The 25,224-nt window shown below is 42.6% G+C and overlaps 1 protein-coding gene across 3 annotated transcripts in view; it reads right to left on the reverse strand.

The window, feature by feature from the left end:
• Positions 1-25,224, reverse strand: part of MACROD2 (mono-ADP ribosylhydrolase 2) — an 888,004-nt gene that overhangs the window by 24,250 nt on the left and 838,530 nt on the right. For all 3 annotated transcript variants that reach the window (XM_075147699.1, XM_075147698.1, XM_075147696.1), the window contains exons 13-16: positions 24,604-24,672; positions 15,061-15,138; positions 14,364-14,438; positions 13,640-13,738 (exon numbers count right to left, since the gene is read on the reverse strand). In XM_075147699.1, coding sequence (XP_075003800.1) covers positions 13,640-13,738; positions 14,364-14,438; positions 15,061-15,138; positions 24,604-24,672 — 321 coding nt within the window. The remainder of the gene's footprint in view (positions 1-13,639; positions 13,739-14,363; positions 14,439-15,060; positions 15,139-24,603; positions 24,673-25,224) is intronic.

Here is a 25,224-nt window from a genome sequence, read left to right on the forward strand (position 1 = left end):
CTGCTCTGATCTGTAAATAAAGCTCACAAGCTAGTTTCAAACAAGTCTGGGAATTAAGCAAACAAACAGGAAAAAAAAACCCTAAACCAAAATACCCCAACCCAACAGTCTCCTAGCACCGGTCAGCTAATTATGTTTGCCATTTTTTTATTCGGGGGACCTAAACAGATTAAAACAGGTTAAAAGCAACAGTACTCTGGTGCTGGCCTAAGGGTGACAGCCCTCCTCTGAATACCACCAGCCATCAGACGCTGCCAAACACTGCCAAGGACCAAGGGGCATCCCTGAATAGTCCGAGAGATAAGAACGGGAAAAGAAAGATGGACAGAAGGATGGATGGGAGGACAGACAGAAAGAAGGGAGAGAAGAAAGAACAAATGACTGGTCCCAAACACTAAATAACATTACATTCTCCTGCAGCTATGCCTCGCCTCTAAGGATTTGCTTTCCAAGCTCTTTATTGAAATTGTTCAGGTCCTTAACTGATCTCCTGGGGGGTGAATCGGGGCGAGGGGGGGTGGGGGTGCTGAAAAGCCTTAAGCTAATTAAGCTTGGCTGAGACATGCTCGACGAGATGGGAAAACCACAAAGCTTTTGAAAGGGTGAAAAATCTCCGACCATCTGGTAGTGGCGTTGCAGAGAGAAGAAAGAGGAAGGACAAAGGGGCAGCTCTCCGCAGCCAGGAGGTACAGGACTCCTTTAATTACTGGGTCACCGAGACCATTACCCCTCCCAATGCCTGTGAAAGCCCACGAAACAAGCTTAGGAGGCTCAGCAAAACCAACAGCTCTTAGCAAGAAAAGCATCTGCACGAAAGCGAATCAGAGCAGCTTTCCCCAAGATACATCCGCTAATCAGAAACGATAGGTAATAGATGGGGGCGGCGAGGCCCCCGGATCAGAATGAGACTTTTTCCGGCAACTTCTCTACCTCTCTCCTCCGACTGCTGTTCTCCAAAGCCCTGCAGATGGTGCTCTCTTTAAATTAATACCACCCCGCCAGCCAGAAGGAAGCTTCTGTTGTACTTGGCAATACAGGTGAACAGCCTGCATTTAGGTTTCAAAATGAATGCCCCAGGTGTTTCATCAATATGGCAAGCAGCTGATGTGCTCCAGCTTCTTCAGGCCTGGTTAAGGCTCATCTGTGTTTTCCCATCTCTAAGACCGGCTAGAGAAAATCAACAGCGTTCAGAGGGCAAACCTCGCACACCGGAGCAGAATCTGAGTCATCTTCGCGCTAAATGGCTTTGTCAGCCGTGAGCTGCGAACGTGCCAGTGCGATCCAAACGAGGAGCCCTCCCCGCCTTCTCCTCTCAAATGAGCTGGCTACGGCTGCGGCTGACTACAGGTGCAGGCTAGCAAAGAGCAAGCTGGTTTCGACACCACAAGCTGTGACCGAACCCCTGCCAAAAAAGCAGCGCTACGCTAACTCTTGCTTCGGGATGCGAATATGTGCAGCTGATTTCCTTCCCTCCCACATGCAGATTCTCCTCCAATTATTTCGGCTGTGCGCTGTGATCCAGTCAGATTCGCAAGCTGCGCAAGAGCGGGCTATATCCATCCTTGGATGGGAGACCTCGTTAAAAGAAGGAAGCCGTACCGGCGACCTAACGCATTGCGCTGCTGTCTCCAGGATCAGGTATAAAACCCAGGTCCTGACTACCTGTCGTCCTTAAATATCCTGCAGCAGTTGTGATAAGAACAAATGGCATTAACCCTCCTCTTCGGCCAAATCTCAATCTGAATTTCTCTCCACCAGGCTCCCCTTGAAGGTTCATTTGGAAAGAGTTCCTGCGTCTTAAACTATCACACTTTTAATTCGGTACTGTTAAACATTGGCTGCACATAATGCCAGAGGGAACAGTTTCACAAGCAGATTCTGTGATCTCTGTATATATCAGTTTCTAAGATAACTTGGGTTCCTTCAGATAGGTACCGGATATATATGTATTTCTTATCATCTGCTTTTCATGCTCACACACTTCAAGAGCCAGCTGGATCTGCCAGCAGAACCGCATCCAGAAAATCTATTCCCCTCCGCATCCTACGTAATGCTGGAAGCAGGCGATATTAGAAATATTGTTTAAGGACTTTTTTCTTTTTCTTTCTTTTCTTTTTTAAGCAAACTTGCCCACGTTGCAGGGCCAGGAGATTGAAAACCAAGCTAAAAAAGCATCTAAACTTTTGGACGCTTACCTGAAAAGCAGCTGTGTTCCAGCTGGCCCTTGATGCTGAGGGGGGGGCCGCAGTCCCACCGCGGGCTTATCGAGTCACCTGGTGCGGACCGTGCAGTTCAAGACTCAGGTTTATATGTGCAAGCAGATTTACGATGAGGCAGGCATTAAAAAAATTGACAGTTGTATAACGCGACCACAATGGCTGTACTTACTACACACCGGACAGTTACTACCTTGGAAGACGGAGAGATAAGACAAACAAAACCACAGAGGACGCCGGTTTTGCCACTCCAAGACCAGCGTGGGAGTTGTTAGCTACACTCGTGCAAGAGGAACTGTAAAATATCTCCTCCCAAGGAGGAGGCCCCAGAAAACGAGAGCACAGCTCCGCTCTCTTTTGGAAGTCCGGCTTTGTAGACCAAGGCAACCACCAGAGAGGAGCTCCTGATATCCAAAGGAAGGGCCGGGTGTGCTGGTAGGGACCAGGCCAAGACTCGGTGAACACGCGAGGTGAGATAATGAGAGCCAGGGCCAGCGACTGAACCGAGACGTGACTGCGGCAGCCATGCAAAACTTGCAGCCATGAGCATCCAAACCCAAGTGAGGGACAGGGGCCGTGCCAGTCCTTACCACTGGCCTCGTACCCTGCTGATCAGAGCACGCTGGAAATAAATCCGAGTTCAAGTCCCTCTCCATGCTGGAAGGGCTCAAATCCTTACCCTCACATCCTAGACTTCCCATGCAAGGCAGCTGCGAGGGAAAGCCCCTTCCATGCACGTTGGGCTACCACCAACAAAAATGTGTGACCCGTGGAGCTCTTTCAACACTCGGGAATAAGCAAAACAAAAGGCAGGGTAGCTGCTGTACACTCGAAAGAGCAAGTCCTGCTCAGTTTTCCATCCTCGCCGGACCTTCTGGGTCCTGGGCTGACGGAGGTGCCACGCTCGGGTACCGGCACCCCAGAAAGGGGGAAATGCGAAAACACAGGCCTGCTGACAGTTTAGTCTGTGAGTTTTTCTGCTACTCTTCCCTGTTGCCTGGACAGCTGGAAAAATCAGCCAATTTAATTTCCTTGAATTGAGCTGCTGGAGTTAGGTACTGATTTTTCAGCACAGTGACATCTTATTTTGAAGCACCTGAGGTATATCTCCATTTGTGCTCATTTGATGCTTTTGTGCTACGTTTCAATCTGACAGATCATACAAACACATCCAGCGAATGCGTTTTAACTGATGAAACACCTTGTAACCGTGATAGCATTTGGCCACAAACTGGGAATCTCCATTTTTTCCAGCCACTGAGACAGTGACTTTGCCACCCTGACCCCCTAACTATATACCATCGTTGGCTATAACCAGGGGGCAATGGAGAAAGGATTATTGACTTGTTCTTTTCAGAATCCAGAACACAGTTTAACTGATTTTCTATCCAGGTAAGAATGGTATAGCCTGTAAATGACTGCTTATTTCCTCCACAGAGAAAATGCTGAACGTGTAAACATGCCGCCTTTTCTGTCAAGTAATGCAGGTATTGAGTGTTTTTTGACAGGATGCTGTAAATGGAATAAAGGTGGTTTTGGCTTCTGCCGTAGCTATGATTACTGGCAGAGCTATGCCCTTCACACTAGCGATTGGGGAATAAACAAACAAACAAGGCTGCACAGCCGCAAAGGGGAATAATGAGACAAAAGACTTACGTGTCCCAACATTTCAGGGTAAAGTTCCTGCACCAGTAAAACAGTAACGAAGGCCATTTTGTGGTTGAAATTTGCTGGCTGCGGAACGCTATGGATTTTAAAACTCAGGACAGAAGTCACAAGTAAATTCCGAATCTGGGAGAAAAATCCTTACTGACTGTTTGAGCAAAGAACAGTGTTAATCAGGTATGAACAATTACACTATGAGCATCCCAGCACGTATACGGGTAATTAAGAGACAATGCCATTCCATACTCTTCGTATTTCTCTGGGATCTCTCAAACAAACCCAAATGTTTGTGCAGTTGACCATAGACTGTCTATAGCTGTGACACAAAGTGCATCGTCCAGAGCACCTGCTTCGCTGGACTGGTTTAATTGCAGCTACCAACACATTCCCAGCACACTGGAGTGCTCCAGGAGAGGACCTCCAGAGCTCATGCAAGACTCCAAAAAGGAGACGTTGAACTTTTTGTTAAATAACAGGAAGTCCCAAAGAGCTGCACTCCTCCACCGATACGTTGAGATACCACTACTGCATGATTAAGATACAGGTGCAGTGACAGAGATGTAGGAGGTGAGATTAAATGCTAGCTTCCTCCCCGGCAGATAATTCACGGTGACTAGAGACAAGGTCAGCTTGGGCTGTTGGGGTAACACTACGGGCCAGGTATACCGGTGGTGACCTCGCACGCTCATCTGGAGGTGAAATGTGATGAAAGCCAACCAAGCGGAGGAAAACTGTTCCAGATGGCAAGAACTGCTTGAGAGAACACTCACCTGTCAAATGCATTAGGAAAAGGCGAGGGGACAGAAAACCCACTGTCAAAAAATTATGGGTAACGGGCAGAAAAAAGGAAGAGAAGATCCAGAGGTATGAGGAAAGGGTAATGCTTCAAAGATCTGAATAAGATCGGGTGGGATTCTTCCTGCTCAGGTTCTGCAGCAGTGAGAAGCAGATTTAATCTCAATCATGCCCTATCAAGGCAACCTCCACTTTACTAGTTGTAGACACATCTTCCACCTCCCTGCGTAACAGCCCCTCCTTGGACAGCACTGGCCTTCCTCTCCAAGCGCCAGGAGCAAGGGCACCTATGAAGCCATGGCGTACCTCTCCGGCAGAGCCAACACCGTGGGGATGTGCAGAAAAAAAAACAGAACAGAGCTGAATCAAAAAACGTGCCTCCTGACCCACTTGATCGTATGCAGACTGAGTAAATGCCACCCTTCTCATATGCGAACAAGGTTAACTCCTCACCCACACCACTGGGCACAACAGCAATAAAGCTACTGACGGAGAAGCGACAATGTCGGTCCCTCGCCCTCCCAAAGGAACAACCGAGGGAACCTTTTGATCCTAGGACATACACCGCCTTCTTTGATTTCGTTCCTGTTCTGTACTTGAAATAAAAGACAGTTCTCCCAAATCACACCCACTGCTTGTGTTTTTTTTCCACACTTAGTTATGACTGCACTCCACTCACTCTATTCCATGAAAATCATGGCTAAGTACAGTGTCTTTCTCTGCTGCCCTAAGCAGCTGGCCATTTGCATTTATGAAATAGCTATAAAATAGCGCAACAACCTGGGCAGCGTGGCACGTTCTGCTTGCTGTACGCCACCATACATAACATAAAGCAAGGGGGAGCACAGAATTCCAAATTCCCAAAGCCAAATCAGTTGGATCTGTGCATATCCCGTCATAAACAAACTTTATTAAAGGAGGTAAGATTCCAAAATTAATCAGTGCGTAACGAAATGAAGCCTCCTTTTATAGCACACAGGGCAGAACATCGTAAAATTTGTCCTCGAGGGATCAGATTCTTTCCTTGCGCAGCTCGCCACTCTCCATCGGTCTGCTGGACCTATTCTAATTTAAGACTGAAGTTCCTACTGTCGCAAACAGGAGTTAAGTTCAAACAGATGCCTCTGTAGCTGTATAGTATATTTAAAAATGGTGCCATTTCTCTGGAGGTGCTAAAGCTAATTTCTAGATATACTGTTAAGTATGATACCATCTGTAACAGCGCTCACTTTGGCCAGTGAGCCCTACTTTTTCAATATGTTACTGGAAGAAGTTTCTAAGATGCCAGTGTCTCTCCCGTATTCCTTTCACTTGTTCCTTGGGTGCCATTTGAGATGATTTGAAAGCGGTACGTGTTTCGTTTGCATAAGGCGCTGCTGCTGCTTTGGAGATTTGAACTAAAACCAAAGCCTAGTAGACTTGGACACCACCACATGAAATAGAGATTCCATTATCCTTCCAGTTTTCAAATGCTAAAAGGGCATTATCAGTATCTTAAATCTCTTTAAGCCTTGTAGCTAACAAGTACAAAACACGTAACATCATGTAATACCATTATAAACATACGAGGACTTAGAATGACTTCATAGCGTCTGCTTTTCAGTGGGATTTCATGACTTTATATTTTTTGGCATTCCTACCATGGAAAATGAAAATGAAAATGGCACTTCAAAATATTCCATTAAAAATATCCAGTTTCTCCTCCAGCTTCTCAGAGGATTTAATTTTTTTAATTTCTTTTTATTTTCTGGATATGTAAAAGAGTTCTAAAAATTACTTTATTTGATTTAATGCTGAGCGTGTTTCAATTCAGTACTGTAACACGAGTTAATTAAACTAAACAAAGGCCGCATTGTCAACACTTTCAGCAAGAACAAAGACATGATATTTTTAAATGAAATAAAAACTGGCAATTCATAGTAGTATTTCTATTCTGCTTACTGAAAATGAAATGAAGAAAGCAATCAAATACACACAATAAACCTTAAACATTATCATTGTTAAAGTATTCCCTTTTCTTGTGTCTTTTTTTCTTTCCTTTTGACTTTTTGTCGTGTACCCTACCATCAAGCCTGATAACATAAAGCGTGACTGTGACAGCAGGCAAAATGTTTAAGCTGAAAAATTCCTTACATTTTCTACTTTTTATTAGACAAGCACACAGAAAAAAATATATCATTTGTCATTGAAAGAGATGAAAAATAATTAAAACTTAACATTGATCTTGCATCTCCTATTCTTTACATACATTCAGGTTAGAATCTGATATACGGAGAGCAACAAAAAGAAACAGATTCCTTCTGTAGCAGGAAAAAAAATATTACTTTCCCCCCCCCCAGGAGATTGAAATCAGTATCTGGAGCAGCCCACTGACAGTATAACCACCACGCCGTCTGCCCATGCACAGTGCTGCTCAGCACGGCCCAGGCAGCACCCTTAGGGAAGGCCTGCAGAGGGTCTGCATCCCATTTGCCGCCGCTCTCAGAGCCGGGGAGGAACACCATTTTGGGCAGCGTATGCTGCCTGATGGGGTAGGACTTCTGCACCGGCCCGTGCTTCGAAAAGGAACGAACGCCATCACCTCCGTGGTCCTGCTGGTGCACACCACCGGTCACGGCAGCCCGCACCGGGACATGAATCCGCAAAGCTGATCCACAGAAGCGACGCTCCCTCCTAATAATCTTGCTGATCCTTTGCCATCAGCGAAGCAATTGCTGATAGCAACTACTCTTTGGCTGATATAAGAGCCTGGAGACCTCCCAGTTCAGAACTGACAAAGCCACCGCAAATATAACCACGGACACTGGGGCCAAAAATCCCACTCCTCTTCCGCAAGCTGCGACATCCAAGCGGCGCGCAGAACGTGCTCGCACAGAGCCCCTCACAGGCAGGTCAGCCTCACCTGTCTTCAGCTTTTAACAGAGCTACCCCAGTTCCATACCTACGCAGGACATTTTAAGTGCGTTCACGAAATTCAGCATACCCTTTGCAAACTGGGGGAAAAATGCCGCCTCCCCTTCCAAAAGTAATCTTTTGCTAGGCCTAAAGGTTTCTTTTCCCTGCCTACAGTTACGGCCTTTGCTACTTCCGCAAGGCGTAAAAATCACCTGGATGTACTTTTCTGCCACAGCTACGATGCCTTCAGAAGAGGAAAGTGCTTTGCACTGAGAGACACGGACCAAACAGCCGGCTGGCGAGCAGAACCCGGTCGCAAAAGCTCCTCAGCTGGCCGGTATTGCAACTGCAAAGTTCACTTGAGTTTCGTGAAGTTCTCAAGCAAATAAAGGCACGTAAAGTAAGGCTTCTTAAAACCTAAAGGTATCGCCTGGATAAAGGCACTTTTTTGGCTTTCCAGGGATAATCTTGTTACCGCGTACCTCCAACTACTTCCAGCTACTTGCTCTGCAACAGTCCACCGCTCTGCGTAGCTTAGAGCTTTAGACATGCGAGTTTGCAAGTTTCTGGTTCCACAGCGCTTCCAGCATTTCTGCAAAAGGCCCAAAGGTGCACCTTTTCTTTGCTTTGCCAAATATCAATACCTGTCAGAAGCAGATTTTAAAGATATATTTTGTATTTAGGGCCAGACTATTCTGTAACAGCCCCAAAAATGTCATCTGATCCATTCAGTATGGGTTGTTATCAAAGACCAAACACACTGTATCTGATTCAGGATATTTATTCCTTTCTTCTTTGGGCAACTGAATAAAATAAGTTTGAGCCTTTATACTAGATCTTCAGAAGCCACAGCACTCCAAAATATCTTTGTACTCTTTTCCTCCCAAACAAAAAGAAAATATCTTTTTAAAGATACATCAGGAAGATTTTTAAAATCTCTTTTTTTCCAAAATGTCTCATCCATGTCCACTTGAAGCTGAAAAGAAGTCTGGTTGAGAAATAAAAAGTAGTTACAATTGCCATGACTCAAGAATAAAGATGTCAGATTTGTCCGAAAAGATCTTTCTCAAGAAGTATTTCGTTTCTCTATAGTCACAATGTCACATCAAAGAAAGTCATTATTTTGACATTATTTACGACTGTACCAATGCATGTAAAAACCTATAAATGCCTGAGACTGAAACTATAAAAAATTGAGAGCTCTTTTCCTCCAGGTTTTGGAATATTTAATTCTCTCCAAGATTACGCCATAAAATTATCTCTCTTGCTAAAGCACAGATGACCTGAAAATCCAGCTGTTGAAGCGAAGAGTGGACGAAATCGTGGCTACAGAGTTACATAGCTATTCATGTAACAAAGACTGTTGAGTGAAACTGGGCTTAGCTAGAACAGAAATTAGGCAGAATTCAAATTTACAGTAAAGAGGCACTGACAAGAAGACCAGCAAAGGAAATCATGCATACTGCAGATGATTTAAACCGTGAAACCTCCCCCAGCCCATTCCCAAGCCTGCCTTAACACTGCATGCTTCATACAGGAAAAAAGAGGGTTAATACAGTTCCCTACACATAGCATTCAAACAGGCTAAGATGCAACTGCACAGAAACACTAATTGTAAGGGCTGTGTTCTGCTCTTTAGTTAAATCCCTGGACACTTGAATATCCTTTTCAGAGTCAGTGATTACGGCATTTTGCTCCTTGATTGTGCTTCAGCAACAACCTGCTTCTGCATTCCTGGACTTGTCCAATGGAAAATAAATGTGTCCTTTGCCCAGGGAGGATGCTACCCAACCGCTCTAAATTTGTTTCTTGGGTGGAGAAACATCCCAGGTCAAGCTTGGTTCACGTTCCAAACAGCACAATACTATGGTATATTTTAGCCCGAATACAGAAGAGAGCCAACAGAGAAATAATGGCTACTTCTCTACATGTTCCAGAGCTCTGACAGAAATCCTGTCCTCCAAAGAGTCAAGCAACTTCCAGAGGTGATCAGTGAGGGAAATCATCCTATCTAACGTCTTGACAAAGGGAGATAGAAAGAGGTGGAAAAGAAGAAGATAGAGGGGCGAGCAGGCTGGGAGGAGGAAATGGCTACATATTCACACAAATAAACATGAGTTTTATTTCCGTGTGCTGCAAATTGTGTTGTGGAAAAACTGTGCTGATTAAAACGACAACTAAATGCTGAATGCATGGTCATTACAACATAACAGGGCTATTTCCAAGTGTACATATAAAGGGACTGCCGAGCGGTCTATTAAAAGCGCGTACACTTACCTAGTCAGCAATTAGGTCAGTGATCACCACTTACTCTGCTTTTTAATAAAGGGATTTGAGAATATTCCCTAATCTTATAAGAAACACAGATTTTCATTATTCTTTTGTGAACTAGAATGAATGCATTATAGTAGCTGGAAAAAAATTAAAAAGGCATTTTAGTTTGTCTTTTTTCTTCAGTCGCTCCCAAGTAATATATAACTTTAAGTTACGGTAGAAAAAAAAGGGAATAAATTGGCACATGTTATATTTTATTACTGATTTTGGAAAAAGCAACAGCAGGTTTTTATGAAACACACACAGTGCCTTACATCGTTAAATTCTTCAGGGTAATCTGGCTTGTTTCTTACTGCTGGCAATGGGAAATAGTAGTGAGATTGCCAGGACTTCGATTCTTGATTCCTTTGGGCTCCTGGCGCCCCAGAACCTCCAAAGCGCCAGGCTCTGTGACTCCTTGGTAATGCGTGCTACGGCGTGACCCTGGAGCTGTGAAGCCAAATGAGCTATACAGAAAGGTCCCTGCAAGCCCTAAAACTTCCCAAAACACAGAGATGAGCCGGTAGTAAAACTTGCACTATTAGATCAGACACTTACCTACGGGTTTGTCAGAAGTTTGTGAAAACTGAGACACATCTCAAAACCAGCAAGAAACAGTTGTTTTTCCACGGAAAACCAGATCACTGAAAAAATTCCTAGCACGCTTCAAAGCCACAATCAGTAACTAAGCAAAAATCTAGCTTTAGGTTGGAAAAGGGACTTTGATCTTTGCTGGTCATTTAGTGGCTTCCACAGCTCCAGTGCTGGGGACAGCACGGGTCACAGATGACTCCCGTTAATCTAATGGCTCCCAGTGAGAGAGAGAGAGGCAGCTATGTGGCTACCCTTTGCTCCAGGATGAGCTTGGTAACACAAAAAAAGTATCGGGTGTAGAATAGAAAGACCAGGTAGTTTGCAGTTTGACCAGTAGTAGTTGCTACGTTTGGTTATGCATATAGATCTAGTACAGGTCAAAACCACTTAAGATCCATGTATTTCTATTTAATGGGACTAGCAGTCCCACGTTAGCTTTTTTCCCCACCTGTTCTTACACAAAAATATGCCATTTCATTGTACGTCAAATGTACTGTGGATGCTGCTGGAAAACTATTTAACTGAATTAGTTTATGAGCTAACACTTGGGTTACATAAAATAATGTTACATATTAAATCTCTGTTTTATGCCAGGCAGTATCTTTCCATTAACAGGAGTCTCTCTTTGGGGAATATATCTTATTTTATCAGCCTGAACTTCAGCTGATTTTCTTTTTTTACCTCTCTTCGTCCAGATCCACCTTGCTTGGTGGCAAACTTTCAAAACTCATGTGGCAGAGTACGTGCCCACCAGAACTGGAAGCATCTAGCAAGACGAGCGCTGAGTGTGCCGTACGCGTTCTTATACGCGTCAGAATGAAGCAAAGCAAGGGAAAGCCTTAATCTCCTTCCCTTCTCAAAACCCTGAAAAAGCACCCATTTATTTTCCCTGACCCAAAGACAGCATGTTCGGCAGACGCTAAACAGAGTATGTATGCAGGTACCTAAGTGCTCTTATCCTGCATGTAGACTCAACACATCATCTCCTCTTACCATGGAACTGACCGAAAGCTCACTTAAATCAATGAGAGCCCTCCTATGAACTTCAAGGAGCTTTGGATTAGATAAATCTTGTACAGGAGCAATGCCTGAGCCCCCAGGTAGGAACACATTCCAAAACGTTTGGAAAGAACCTTTTACTTACTTAGTACTTGAACCTTTTAAATCAGGGGCAGGGAAAGGTAAAGTGCCAAGAACAACCCTTTTCTGACATTACCTTCGTTTCCTTAATGTTGCATATTTTAATAGTAGGTAGAACAGATGGTGAAATATAATCTCTCCACTGAGAACTAAATGACAGCGACTAGCTGTAGGGGACACTAAAGTATTGAAGAGAAGGAAATGTACAAATAATGAAAGTACATTTTGTCCAACTTGCTTTTGATGAGGCATAAAATAAAATGTAAATAATTTCTGTTAGGAGGAAATTAACATAACGACTTTGGTATTTGCAATCAGAGTGAGCTCGTATTATATAACCTGGATTTGCAACCGAGGTAGCACAATACCATTTACCTGGATTTGAACTAAGGATTATGTAAATTCTATTTTCACCATCATTAATAAAGCACAAAACCTATACCATTAACATGACCGATAATAAAGAGATGTGATTAGTCTCAACTTGGACAGGCAAGAAAAAAAAAAAAAAAGGAGAGGAAATATTGTTTAGCTGTATATGAACAAAGAGGTTCTATTAACCTGGGTTTGCAGCGAAGAAAAGCGTCAATATTGCTAACTCAGGTTAGCAATTAAGTTGGTGTCAATGTGGCTGGGAAAATGAGTTCATAATTAGGACAACACAGTTAGTATTGACCTGAATTTTCAATAAAAATCATGTCTGCATTTTAATTTGGAACTGTAAAATTCATCCCTGTGCTCTACAAATGACCATATAATTATTAACTTGCAGTTACTTTACAATTAGAGAATTATTTACATAATATGTTATTTTTATATAACCATGTGCCTGTTATAAATGGTGAGCTGAACATAGGGTTCCCAGAAGTGTCTGACACTGAAAATTAAACTTCTACATTTCTTTGCAAAAGCATTCCTAAGGATTTAAATGCTTTACTCCCAGAAAAAAATTACTGCTTCAGCAAGACTCTGTGTTCCTGCTCCAAATATTGCTTTCTTTATTAGAATTACTAGTTTTAGTTAATTACTAGTTAAATCTCTATCAATGACCTCATGTGCTGGTTTTGGCTGGGATAGAGTTAATTTTCTTCACAGCAGCTGGTATGGGGCTGTGTTTTGGATGTGTGCTGGAAACAGGGTTGATAACAGAGGGATGTTTTCCTTACTGCTGAGCAGCGCTGACACAGAGTCAAGGCCTTTTCTGCTCCTCACCCCACCCCACCAGCGAGGAGGCTGGGGGTGCACAAGAAGCTGGGAGGGGACACAGCCGGGACAGCTGACCCCAACTGACCAAAGGGATATTCCATACCGTATGACGTCATGCTCAGCACATAAAGCTGGGGGGAGAAGGAGGAAGGGGGGACGTTCAGAGTGATGGCGTTTGTCTCCCCAAGTAACCGTTACGCGTGATGGAGCCCTGCTTTCCTGGAGATGGCTGCACCCCTGCCTGCCAATGGGAAGGAGTGAATGAATTCCTTGTTTTGCTCTGCTTGCGTGCGTGGCTTTTGCTTTAGCTATTAAACTGTCTTTATCTCAACCCCCAAAGTGAGTTTTTTCACTTTTACCCTTCAGATTCTCTCCCCCGTCCCACCGGGGCGGGAGTGAGCGAGTGGCTGCGTAGGGCTTAGCTGCCGGCTGGGGTTAAACCACGACACCTTGCGAATAATCATCATACCCATTTATTGTAAATACTCTCGATGCTTCTAGAGAATATGATCGAGAGGGTACTTAAAAGGACATAAATTGGTTGTTTAATCAGCCTTATGCACTTTAACGCAGAAAACCAACAATAAGAAGAGTCACTTCAGAACCTGAGTGTGCACTTTCTTGCACTTATTTTCCTATGTAAATCCAAGTCCAATATATCAAAACAACACTCAAGGATAGGCAAAAAAGGATTTTTCTTAGGAAAAGAAAAAATAACGCTTTTATGTGCTCTTTCCATGTTTCCTCACAATAGAAAAGGAGAACATGAGCCCAGCAGCATTCTCTGTCTCAATCTATTTTATAAGTAGCCTCACCTCCTCCTTCTTCTTCTTTTCCTTCTTCTTGTTTTTCCTCTGCACAATGAATCAAAGGTATCTCAACTTCTGTTGTGTCTTCTTGGTTCAACAGTGGCTCTGAATAAATTCGATAAAAAGAAGATGAACGGTAAGGCTTTTCAGAACGGGCATAAAAGGATTAACATACACTAGAGAGATTACCATGAAAAACACTGGCAGAGGAAAAGGATCCTTTTCCCCAAGAGTACAGATACAAAAGCTGTCTCAGGGAAATCCAAGGGGCCGTAGTTGAGAGCAAGGCCTTGATCCTCCAAGATGCTGAGCTTTCTGGGACTTAGCACAAAACCCCCACGTGCCTAGCTCCAAGCACGGGCCTTCACTGGGACTCGTCGCAAGCCCAGAGGCACACGTACTCAAGTGTTTTGCTGGACTGGGGACAGAGCATTCAGTGCTCCGAACGTACAAGGCTGAAGTGCTCGTCATCAGGAATAAGAAATGCAATGTTCACTTCTTTCTCTAACAGTCACAGCCATTAAAAAGTCAGCTTTTATCAGCGAGAATCCAAGATACTCCCCTGCTCAGGGTTGAATTTAGAGTTACCATAAGAAGATCCAGCTCCACAGATTTAGCTTAGTAGGTATGGAGAAAGAAAGGGAACTTAAGCACTATTGATAATATCTGAGCAATAACTAGCGTTTTTGCCTGTTAATCTTGCTCTTTGGTTTCAAGGCATGTGCAGTACCTTCTATTTCCATGCAGGAGCTTTGGGAATCCGCCCCAGTTTTCATCTCCTCCTCTGCAGAAACATCCTGTTGTCCTGTTAACATGAGAAATTGAAAATGACATCAGCACGATGGCTGCGTGCAGGCGACGGCAAGTTCGTCAAAGAGGACACGAACTTAACATAGAGGATGGTCCTTTCCAGCCAAGTACTGCTTTTCTTCTATTAAACGAACAAGGTTGGAATTACTTTATATACGAAAATATCACTTAACAAACTCTAAGCATTAAGTATGTTAAATGGCTGGTCAAAACTGACCCTGAATCAACTTTTTTTTTTTCTTCTTTTGTAGCTCAGCCTTGACACACTGATTCTCATAGGAGCTGTTGAAAAGCGCTCGCATTTGGCAGTCGACTTAGCAGAAGGAACAGAATCACCCCACAGGCTTTTAGAACAACAACAACAACAACAACAAGGACGATAATAACAATGCTATGCACCCAGGATCAATATGGCTAAACCCACATATTTGGAGATGTGTGTCTTTTCCAGCAACACCAGAGATTACCGCACCACAACTGGTTGGCACACAACCTCTACTAGCCGACAGCGTTTTCTTAAGGCAGCAAAGGTCAGGCTGAAAACCACTAGATGCTGAAACTGGAAGAACTAAGGTTCCCAACTGGTTCATTATCTCTGTCTTAAAGAAAAACTTTACCTTCGGCTTGATCTTGTTCACATCCCACAGGATGCACTGGGTCACTCTCCCGTGCGCCTTTGGAGTCTTTCAGGGAGTCTGAGGAAACAGCAAACAAACAAACAAACAAATCCTGCAGCGGTTTTCAGGCTGGAAAAGTCTGGTAGTTACTTCAGACACAGGTAGCCCTTAGGTGCTAGCTTCATATCTGGCATCCCTGTACGCTGAAAGATTTTCTATCTGTTTAACTACAGATTTATATACTACGAAAGTATACTCATGGGTTTCAATTATTCAAATTGATTTCAAAGTCTGTACACTTACTGAGCAGTTTTTCGCAGTAGGAACCTAAAACAAGGAGCTGGCAAGAAAGGACGCATATGAATTATCAGCAGCGCTACTGAGAATTTTATTTCTCATGAACGGAGTGGCACAAAGCTATGAGAAACAGCACGAACCACCTACTTGATAAATAAAGTGACTTCTTATTTGTTTAGAACAATGCCAGCACTTTTCATGGTTGAACTTCCACATTAAGTCCTATAAATCCCGGTACAAACCCTAGCCTCATTTCATTTGATGACAGAACTCCCAAGGTCATTATCGTGGCCAAGACTGCTTTTCCTTTTGGGGGAGACCAGCAAAATGAACTGCCCAAAGCCGTACGCCGAGCCAGTGGCACAATGAGGTTCAAATTAGACGACATAAGTCCAATCGCTATGCTATCTGCAGTCTTCATAAACACAGGGCATTATTTTGTTGTGTCGAACGACATTTTCTGACAACGGCCACTCCTTAGTTTTTACGTTGGGGATGGGGAAACGCGTCATTCCGCCGCAGTCAGGAAATCACAGCAACACAGCCACCCGTTTTAGCTCTTGTCATCTGCATAACACACTGCTTTCACTGGATAAAGAGCTCTCTTTGAGCCTTGTTAAAAAACACCGCTGATCTAACTGGACATTTCTGCAAACTACAGGGGTAAGTACACTTGAGGTCATAACAACGGCAACAGATAATCGCCACGTGTGTTCCAGAGTGAAACGCTTTCTAAAATGCTGCTAGATGGAAAGCGTAAGTAACAGTGCTGAAGGATCTACGGTGCATGATAATAAATTACGCTATGACAGTCTTGTTACGGCTCTACTTCTGGAAGGTCCCTTTCTACAATATAGCACAGCAAATCGTACAATATACCAAAGGATGCCCCCGTAAAACTCTGTTCCTGAAACTTGCCGAGAATAATCTCTGATGGATAAGTGAGAAAGCTGGGTTGTTAACAGCTGATCCAAACTTAATAATCTGTAGAAAAGGTACGCACTGAAAGTGTGTGGCTTTAATTAACTGCAAATAATCCCCCAAGGCAAATATTTAATTACCTGCACAGCTTCTTACTTCTTTCGTGGCATGACAATAAGTTTATAAATCCAAGTTTGAAAGCAGAATATCTCACTGATGTACGATTTGCTAAAATTTGCCCTTGCTGCACTTTTTTTCACCCTACTGTGGACTTAAAACGCTACTCACTGCTATCAGCTGGACCACTGCACTGGCCTTTCATACTAGGGTGCCACATTGTGCTATGAGTTTACAAGGGATTACCCTATCAGCTTGAATTAGAGCAAAAATAAATTAGAATTTCATTAAATTCCAAGTTTAATCAAAAAGCGAGTTGAAGGACCTCTTGGTATAAATGGGAATGGCACTAAAAATCCGTAGGGAATTTTTCACGCAAACTTTAAACCCATTGAATGAAATTCTGGCTTTGCTGAAGTTTTTGACAAAGCTTTCGGGATATTAAACAAGCCAAGATTTGTACCACCTGTAGCCCCACCCCCTAAATTAATATAATCTTTTTCGGTACGATTTAGTGGCATGTTTATAAAAGGAACTGTACTGACAAAGCTGGAATCAGAAGTCCTCTGCCTTAAGTACCGTGGCCCGAACACAGCCTTTCAAACAGCCAAAAGTGATGATAAAGTGTGATATTACCTGCTACGGGCGGGAGAGATGCACGCGGCTCTGTCCCATCAGACCCTTAGAGCTATCTTGTCCTACACCTATTGCACAGTACTTCATACTCCCAGACCTGTGCCTTTAATCTCAGTTCACAGATGCCAAATTTTCTCCTAGAATGAGGAATGACTCCAATTTCATGCAAAAATCAATCCCCAGCATCAGAGGAACAATTACGCGCTTTGGTCAATAATAACAAATGGAATTTAAGGAGCCCCGTGCTTGGCTGATGTACGTGCCCCATCACGCTGACGTCTGCTGCGGAGCATCGCGTAGGTTATGGCAAACTACGGTTATTACACAGCGTGGGGAGTTGTCGCTGCTCCCACCCTTTGGCACAGCTGGCAGCTTGACCCCGCAGCTGCGCTGAGCGCCAGCGTTAGGCACCACAGCTAGAGACCACCTACGCTCTTTGGCACATTTTCACGCATTCCCATAGCTGGCTCTGCAGAGTTTATTCTTATGGGATTGTAATTTTGTGTTAAACTTTCATTTTGGCCATAAATAGTTTTCTAATTGTTCCAGGGTTCAAGAAAGCAATTTAAAAATTGCACAGGAATCCAAATTATCCCAGGCAATACTCAATGATAATTTTGCACAAGTTATTTTTGGTAAAGCGTGTTTCTGAAAAGAGCAGAACGTGGACAGGAGTTACTGCCTAGCTGTAAGAGTCTGCGACTCTTATTTCAGCAACAGAAATCAGTCGTTGCATTAGTATGCAGGTTCTGAGTTTCAAAATCTTTAAGGTCAAGACCATACCAAAGATTGCTTCTTTTCAAATGCAAATATTAGATCAAATATTCAAGCCAAAAGGTCCAAAGACAGATTTACTTTTAGGATTAACAAGAATAAAATAAAGCAAAGAAATAAACCCAGATTTATGAAGAAAATCTGAGCCAAGCAAGAGTAAAAGTGTAAGACCAAATGCACTGGTCAATAAAAGCTGTTCCCAAATTGGACACGAGGCAAGAGTGCCACCTCCATTTCAGTTGGCAAGCAGCAGTAGGAATCTCACAAATGCTGATGATATAATACTTTCTGCATGCAAGTTTTCAGTAGGGTAATGGTATTCCTCGGGCTCAGCTGGTCCTCTGTGCTCGCTTAGCCCTTTAGAGCCTTATGCAACTGGGCATAGGCCAGTATCATAGTCCTAAACGATTCCAGGGTCTACAAAAGCTCTGGCCATCCCTAAAGCCTTCGTTCATCTCTAATTGGCTAGGGAACTAACTCTGATTTTTTAAACGGCATAAAGCAGTGTTAGTCTTCTCCTAACACAGCTACTTGTCTGTTAGTCATACCGGAGAATCCAAGTCAGGATATTATTTCACAGCACAGTATGCTTAATTTCTTGATAACACATGCTGGGCGCTATTTACCCTTGGGTAACCACAAATTGGGACTGTAAGGGTTAACATTCCTCCAGGCAGGACCGAAAATAACCAGTGTTTCTGATACTACACTGGAGCACAGTTCCTAATGTCATCATTGATCACACATGAATGAACCAAACACGACATTTAATGACATAAAGATGAACCAAAGATAGGCCACTTTTATCTACTGCACATCAAGCACTGAAGTGCTCATTGAAGTCCGAGCATCCCGTAGTTCCTTCAAACCTGCTTTTACTTGGTGGCTGCAGTGACAGTGTCTGTGCACCTCTCCATTGTATTGAAACAACTGTCTCGGGGGGCTGCGTGGTCGAATGCACCTGGGAATTAGCCCCAACCTTTAACAACCCGTGAAGAAAATACTTGGACGATCAGAATGCTCCCCAAATATATTCACTGTTCCAATATATCAACTGTATGTTGAATTCAGCTCCAAGAAAACCACGTAGCTTGCAATAAACTATCAATCCTACCCTTCCTGCCAATAATCAGACACTATTTTGTCTCAACACTGCACAAGCCCCCATGCTTTTCCATGCCATTCATTTTTTTTTTTACTGTATAAAGCAATGCTGCTCAAACAAAATTTTGCAAATGCTAAGGAAGAGGAGAAATGGTAAGATCTGAATGTTAAGTGGTTTTAATGATCTTTTAAAATTCACTTCCCCAGCTACTCTCTGTATGGCTTATTTACTGAGTCATTTCTAATGTGCAACACACCTGGGTCCCGCATACAGCATGGATAAATCACCATGTTTTAGGGAGCTGTAAGAAGATTAAAGAGGGAAAAAGCTGGTCATTATGAAAGAAACAGGTTCAGTGCATTTTATTTTTTAAGCATGATACTGTGAAAAATGACTGGAATATTTCCAGAATGAAAGAAATCAAGCAGGCGTCTAAAATTACAGGTAATGGTGTGCACGGAGGCTGCCACATGATTAGGGTATTCTTTTGCCTCATAAACCGAGGAAAATGTGTTAAAATGAAGTACTATAAAATGGTGATTTATGAGAAGTTAGGGAGATATTCTTGAGCTTTGACTTTAAAATGTTATTTTTATATCCACCAAGATTTCATTTTAATCTATCTTTATGACAGATTAGATTTACTGGAGCCCAAGTTTATACGGGTTGGTAAAACAGACCTCTTTAGGTGCAACAACCTGTAGAGATATTTTTGCAAGTGTTCGGGTAATAGACCAGGCAGTTCATCTCCGCAGGTGGGGTCCACTGCGTAATGCTCCCACCCGCTCGTGCTTCGAGCTGACAGAAGGGCATCCCCTCTAACCTCACCTTCTGTCCACAAGAGAAATTTCAGGCGCAGCTGGTATGATAACTGTGGGCATCCCGCTGCCGCCGTCAGGGGCAGGGCCTGTTGTACGGGGCGCTGAGAAAGGAAAAAGCTGAGAAAAACCTCGGTTAGACCCTTCCCAGAAGAAGATGCCGCACAGCTGAAGGTAAGCGTTGAGGGGGGCAGATGGAAAGGAGTAGGCGCTCGCATCGGACTGATGGGAGCGCAGCTGGATGGCTCCGGGTCAGCTAATATTTAAAAATAAGTAGGATCTAAATAAACCAGCTAAGTAGATTAGTGTCAGCTGTTGCGGCTGCCTGTACTGGCGAAGGGTAGAGCAGAAATACCTCTCGAGTAGTTTATGGTCTGGACCCCCTCTGGATGCGCAATGCTACAGATAGGTCCGAGTAAAAGGAAAAGCGAATAACCCGCATTATGTACAGCTCGAAGTGACCATCACGGAGGGTGTTGGGAGAACAGGCACTTGGTTGGATGGTGATGGTTATGTACCTGGTTTAAAAAAACCCAAACCACACCGTTTAGCTTGTGTTAGCCAATTTGCTTTCATAGAAATCCTTCTAATCAGGGGAGAGAAAAATGTTATCGCTGTAGCTGGCATGTAGAGCCACAGCTACGGTTGCGGGTGTTGAAACTCTTCCATTAAAAAGGTTATTTTTCAGTTACCTATAATTGAAATTTTTCAGGCTGAAATTTTCCAGGTCTAATCACAGCCCAAGGGTAAAGTAAAAACATTTCATTGGTAGCTGCTGAGCGCTCAGCACTTCTGAAAATCAGGTCATTCATTTAGATGTCTTAATATACACTTAAGAGCTGATTTTAAACACCTCTTTTTGAACATATTGGCATTTCAGTCAATCTTCTTCACCCACTTATCAATGTCTAATTTGCGTCGATTTGCACAACTCCCCTGCATTTGAAATGCTCTGTCTTTCAGTTTATCCCTTCTCAATCGCTTACGTCTTTAGGACATCAAGATTTTTCCATGGTGAGAACTACCGCTGGCCAAACAGGAATTTTATATCCATTATGTTTTAATGGATACTTACAGGCTTCTGGGTTGCACAAATTGAGTTTTTAGGGCTAACCCCTAGCCAAAGCATATACCTAATTCTGTTTCTGACAACATAAGCCCTCCAGCTGACTGAATCTGACTCCATTTCAGAGAATGTAGAAAAATAGTGACTTGCTTTAAATGGCACTCCCACAGGAGCACAGACTTTGGTGAACACCTGGAAATAATTAATCGCTACTTTATTTTTAAAATTAATTAGCATATGATTTAATTTAGTTGACCTTCAAATGAAAATTCAGTTCTTATTAAGTGCTAATGAATTAAAATCAGCGTATTGTGCACAGAAACTTTGCCATGATTGCATAATGGGGAGTTCATTCTTCACCTGTACTGAATCCAGTTCCTTTTTTCATTTTTCTACCAGAAAGCCCTATCATTAAATCAGGTTAAAGAGTAATTGGTAGGACAGGTAACTGAGATGAAGATGCAGAACGCTCTCTCACACACACACGCATGTGCACGCACACGTTCTCTTTAAAAAAAAAATCACAGGTTCAAACCAATCCACAGCTATATACAATATGGTCCCTTTAAAATGAGTTTGTAGTCCCAGCACAATCTTGTATGGACAGGCATACTAGACTGAGTGCAGCCTGTCTGATATGTGTTTTATCCGCTGCATAAACATTAATGACTTTAATCACTTTGTTCTGCCCTTACACTTCATAAAGAGAAGCGTCTCTAACTTGAAATACGCTGTGTATAAAGGATCTACTTCCATATGCACAGTAACGAAGCACTCCGAAGGTGCTGCCTAGAGATGTCAGCTTCCCCCCAAAAGCTAATAGTTATGCACGCAAGTTTTCAAGGGTAAAATTGCAACATTTCTTTGCGGTGTTTCCAGACAGTGGAAATAGAAACTTGGCACAGACCGGAATAGGATGATACCTCCAGAGCATAACATCAAACATCTTGATATTCTTGGAATATGACTGTTCTGCTTTTTTTTTTTTTTCCTGAGGACAGACGAGCACTCAAAAACCTCAGTCTGTTCAAAGGCCACATGCAAACCGGGCCCACGTGGACTTTTTTTCCTGGACAATGTCTCTACTATTGTGAATAACAAGAGAGAGATACTTTCACATTAATATGAGATTTGTAATCTCACAGTAGGTTTTCATTTTAATTGGAGCCCCTCAAAACACGATTCCTGCACTGTTCCACGCACTTACCACGAAACATTCGCTTTCATGTTGCCATCCTTCCCCTTTTCTTTTAAAAAAAATTGATAAAGACGACCCGGGTAAGACAAAAATACTAGAACTTCATGGTAGCAGAGATGCACGTGCTCTGTTTTGAATAGCACCACATTTTAGAGCAATAAATAACTATTTCAATGTGTTTGCTATATTCTAATCCCAGAAATATGAGAAAAAATAAGCAGAAAAACTACTAGTCATCTCTAATTGGAGTCAAAATATTTTTTTTTTTTTTTGCACTCACCAGAACTGACATTGGAAAGACTGCTATACTTCCCTAGTAGGCTTGGAAACCTCCTATTCCAAGCGGTTTAAACTATGAACTTTGGGAATACGCAACCTAGACTTATTTGCCACAAATCTCCTCTCACAGTAATTAGGTGGAATAACTGGAAAAACATAATTTCTTTAAATGCTTTACATCCAGTTCATTTAGTTGAAGATAAAATACAGAAATGAGTATGTTCCAGAACCTGACAGGTTTTAGCTGTGTTAACTCAGTGGGCAAACAAGGCTGAAGGCTGAAATTTATTTCGGGAGCAGCAGGTGTTTTCAGAAATGCCAGGATTTTGTAAAAGTGCCATTTCCCAAGTGGTAGCAAGCTTTTTGTAACACTAGTATTCACTTTAAAACTACTCAAAATCTAAAATCTGAAATCTTGAAAATCTACTAATGGAAATAAGGATTAAAACCACAGCCTGGTGGATGCGGCGGCCTCATAGTTCAGAAATCTTGGTTACGTTTAAAAAACTAGCAAGCAAATCCCAAAACGCGTTCTTTTCCCCACCATTCCTTTTTCCTACTTGTATGACTTTACAGACAAAATCTATGGAGGAGAGTCTGTCTTGCTCCTTTTCCCCTACCAGATGCTTTTCGTCTTACTTTTGAGGAGAGGTAGGACATCAAAGAGAAACTACCCTTTGGATTTCTCAGAGCACTATCTCTTCTGTCGACCTCTCAAGAGAAGAGGGGAAAACATTATACTCTCAGCGTATTATAGGAAAAGTGAGACATATAGCACCACGATGGCTACTTTCCCGAGAAGAGACAACTAATACAATGGGTCAAAAAACTGGAGTGGTTACACATTGAGATGGCCACTGAAAAGCGTATCAGAAGACATTGGCTTCATAGTCAGGAACAGGCACTCAAAGCAACACCAAAATGTTGGGATTGTCAGTAAGACTGCAGACAGCAAAAAAAAAAATCTAAAGCCTCACCGTGACCCTCACATTACGAAACATAAAAACCATATCTGATGGGGGATCTTATAGATACAGGATACATAAACAGGGCAAATGTCAGCAAAAAAAGAGAAACGAATGACAGGCAATCACCAACTACACTGACGCTGAATCTATCACTATTTTGCCTTCCACTAGCCTTGAATCCACGAAGATACCAAAAGCAAAAGCCAGTGCTCCAGCAAGGGTTTGTGGCTTTTTTTTGCCTGCAGCATCAATCAACCAGTTAAGAGAGCACTTAAATCAACCTGCCCAAGGCTTTGTACTCGTAATCAGGCAAGTATGTGGGCTCTCTAGCATGTGTCTTTGGAAGAAAAGGGCAAGATCTCACACCCCGTCACACTTATCTAGAAAAATGAGAAGAGAGTCAAGCAGCGACGCTGAATTAAACATTAAATCTTTTAAAATAAATAAGTTAATGGATGTTAATAATTATGTTATCTCAGTAAAATGCATTAAAATTTTCTATTAGTCTTTCTTGAAGGCTGTACTGATGGACTGTATTTATTATAGATAGCGTAACTCCTGTTTTGAATTACCAGTAGCAAACATTTTATAAATCACCCAGGCTTTTTCCTGACATACCCCCACAAAAATGCCAAAAACCATAGACGGGCACAAGCAATTAATAGCGTGATATCATAAGAGTATCAAAAACAGTACATCCGTGCACTGGTTCCTATCTGTAAACCCACAACTCCACAGGAAAAATCTCAGCTTGAAACATTTAAATTAGATCATCTCTCTTTCTTGTTTCCTAAACTCCTTGTCATTTGGCCCCGTGACACTTTTAAATATTTATCACAAACTAAATGATCTGAGTGCCCAGCACAGTCTGCACAAGATAAACATTACTTTCTCCCTCCCAATTATGACTTCATCTCCTCCTGTCTCCCCTTGATGTGTTTATAGCTATCGTGTTTTTCTTTTTCCCCGTCGGGAGAGCACCGAATGGGGAGTTAATATTGCCGAGATAGATGTGCACGCTTAACTTTACGCCTCTGAGTTGCCCCAGCGAGCCCAAGCTTTAGGCTTATTTCTGATATGTCATGTACGATATTTTAGTATTAACTCTATAACAAGGGGACTTAGGAATTCACAGCATCTCTCCTACCAGCACAACAGCTGGTGCCAAATACTTCATTACAAATACTTTTGTAAATGAAAACCCAAGCATCTACCTATTTCTGTATTGTTTAACTGTGATTTTGGCGATTTCCAGACAAAGGAAAATAAGGCTTTATGGAATGTCCTCTTGGGACTGGAAAATAAGGCTTTACGGAATGTCCTCTTGGGACTGGATATTTGGAAACACAATTTACAATCTGTACCTTTATCCTCACTCAGCTCTGTTTCTTCTTCTGGTGATAGGCTGGCTACAGCTGAAGGTTTCGTCTCATCTATAAGAACCAAGGAAATGAAAGAGAAGTTATTCATTAGATAGCAAACTGATGAACCACTTTACTGAAAGAAAGTGTTACGCCCTATTGAGGCAAGATACCAGACCTGAATTTGATTTACTGGGCTTCCATCCATTCACATTGCATTCACCGGCCATTACTGGTCTGATTGTCTTCCCTAAGCCAGGGGTAAACTTGCATTACAATACTGCCAGAACAAGTCTATATTTCAATTTCTCATAACACAGCGAGAGGAACAGCTATCGGTTTCAGGGGTAGGCTAGTGTTGCTATTTGCTTTGAGATTCCTTTTTTCATTTAATCCATCTATTTTGAGAAAAAAACAATTAAGCCATTCTTAACTTTAATCATGTCCATGAATCCCATCGGAATCAAAATGATTACATGCAAATGCTTTCCTGAAAATAGAAGCTTTCATGAATCAGGCCCGAAATTTAGCAAATCCCTGAAAATCTGCGGCTTGGAGTTTTTTAGTGGTAGGGTATGCAAGTAAAACCATTGTAGTTAATAGATAAAACTAGTACCTGAATTT

This window comes from Calonectris borealis, chromosome 3, assembly GCF_964195595.1.
Source record: "Calonectris borealis chromosome 3, bCalBor7.hap1.2, whole genome shotgun sequence".
NCBI lineage: Eukaryota > Metazoa > Chordata > Aves > Procellariiformes > Procellariidae > Calonectris > Calonectris borealis.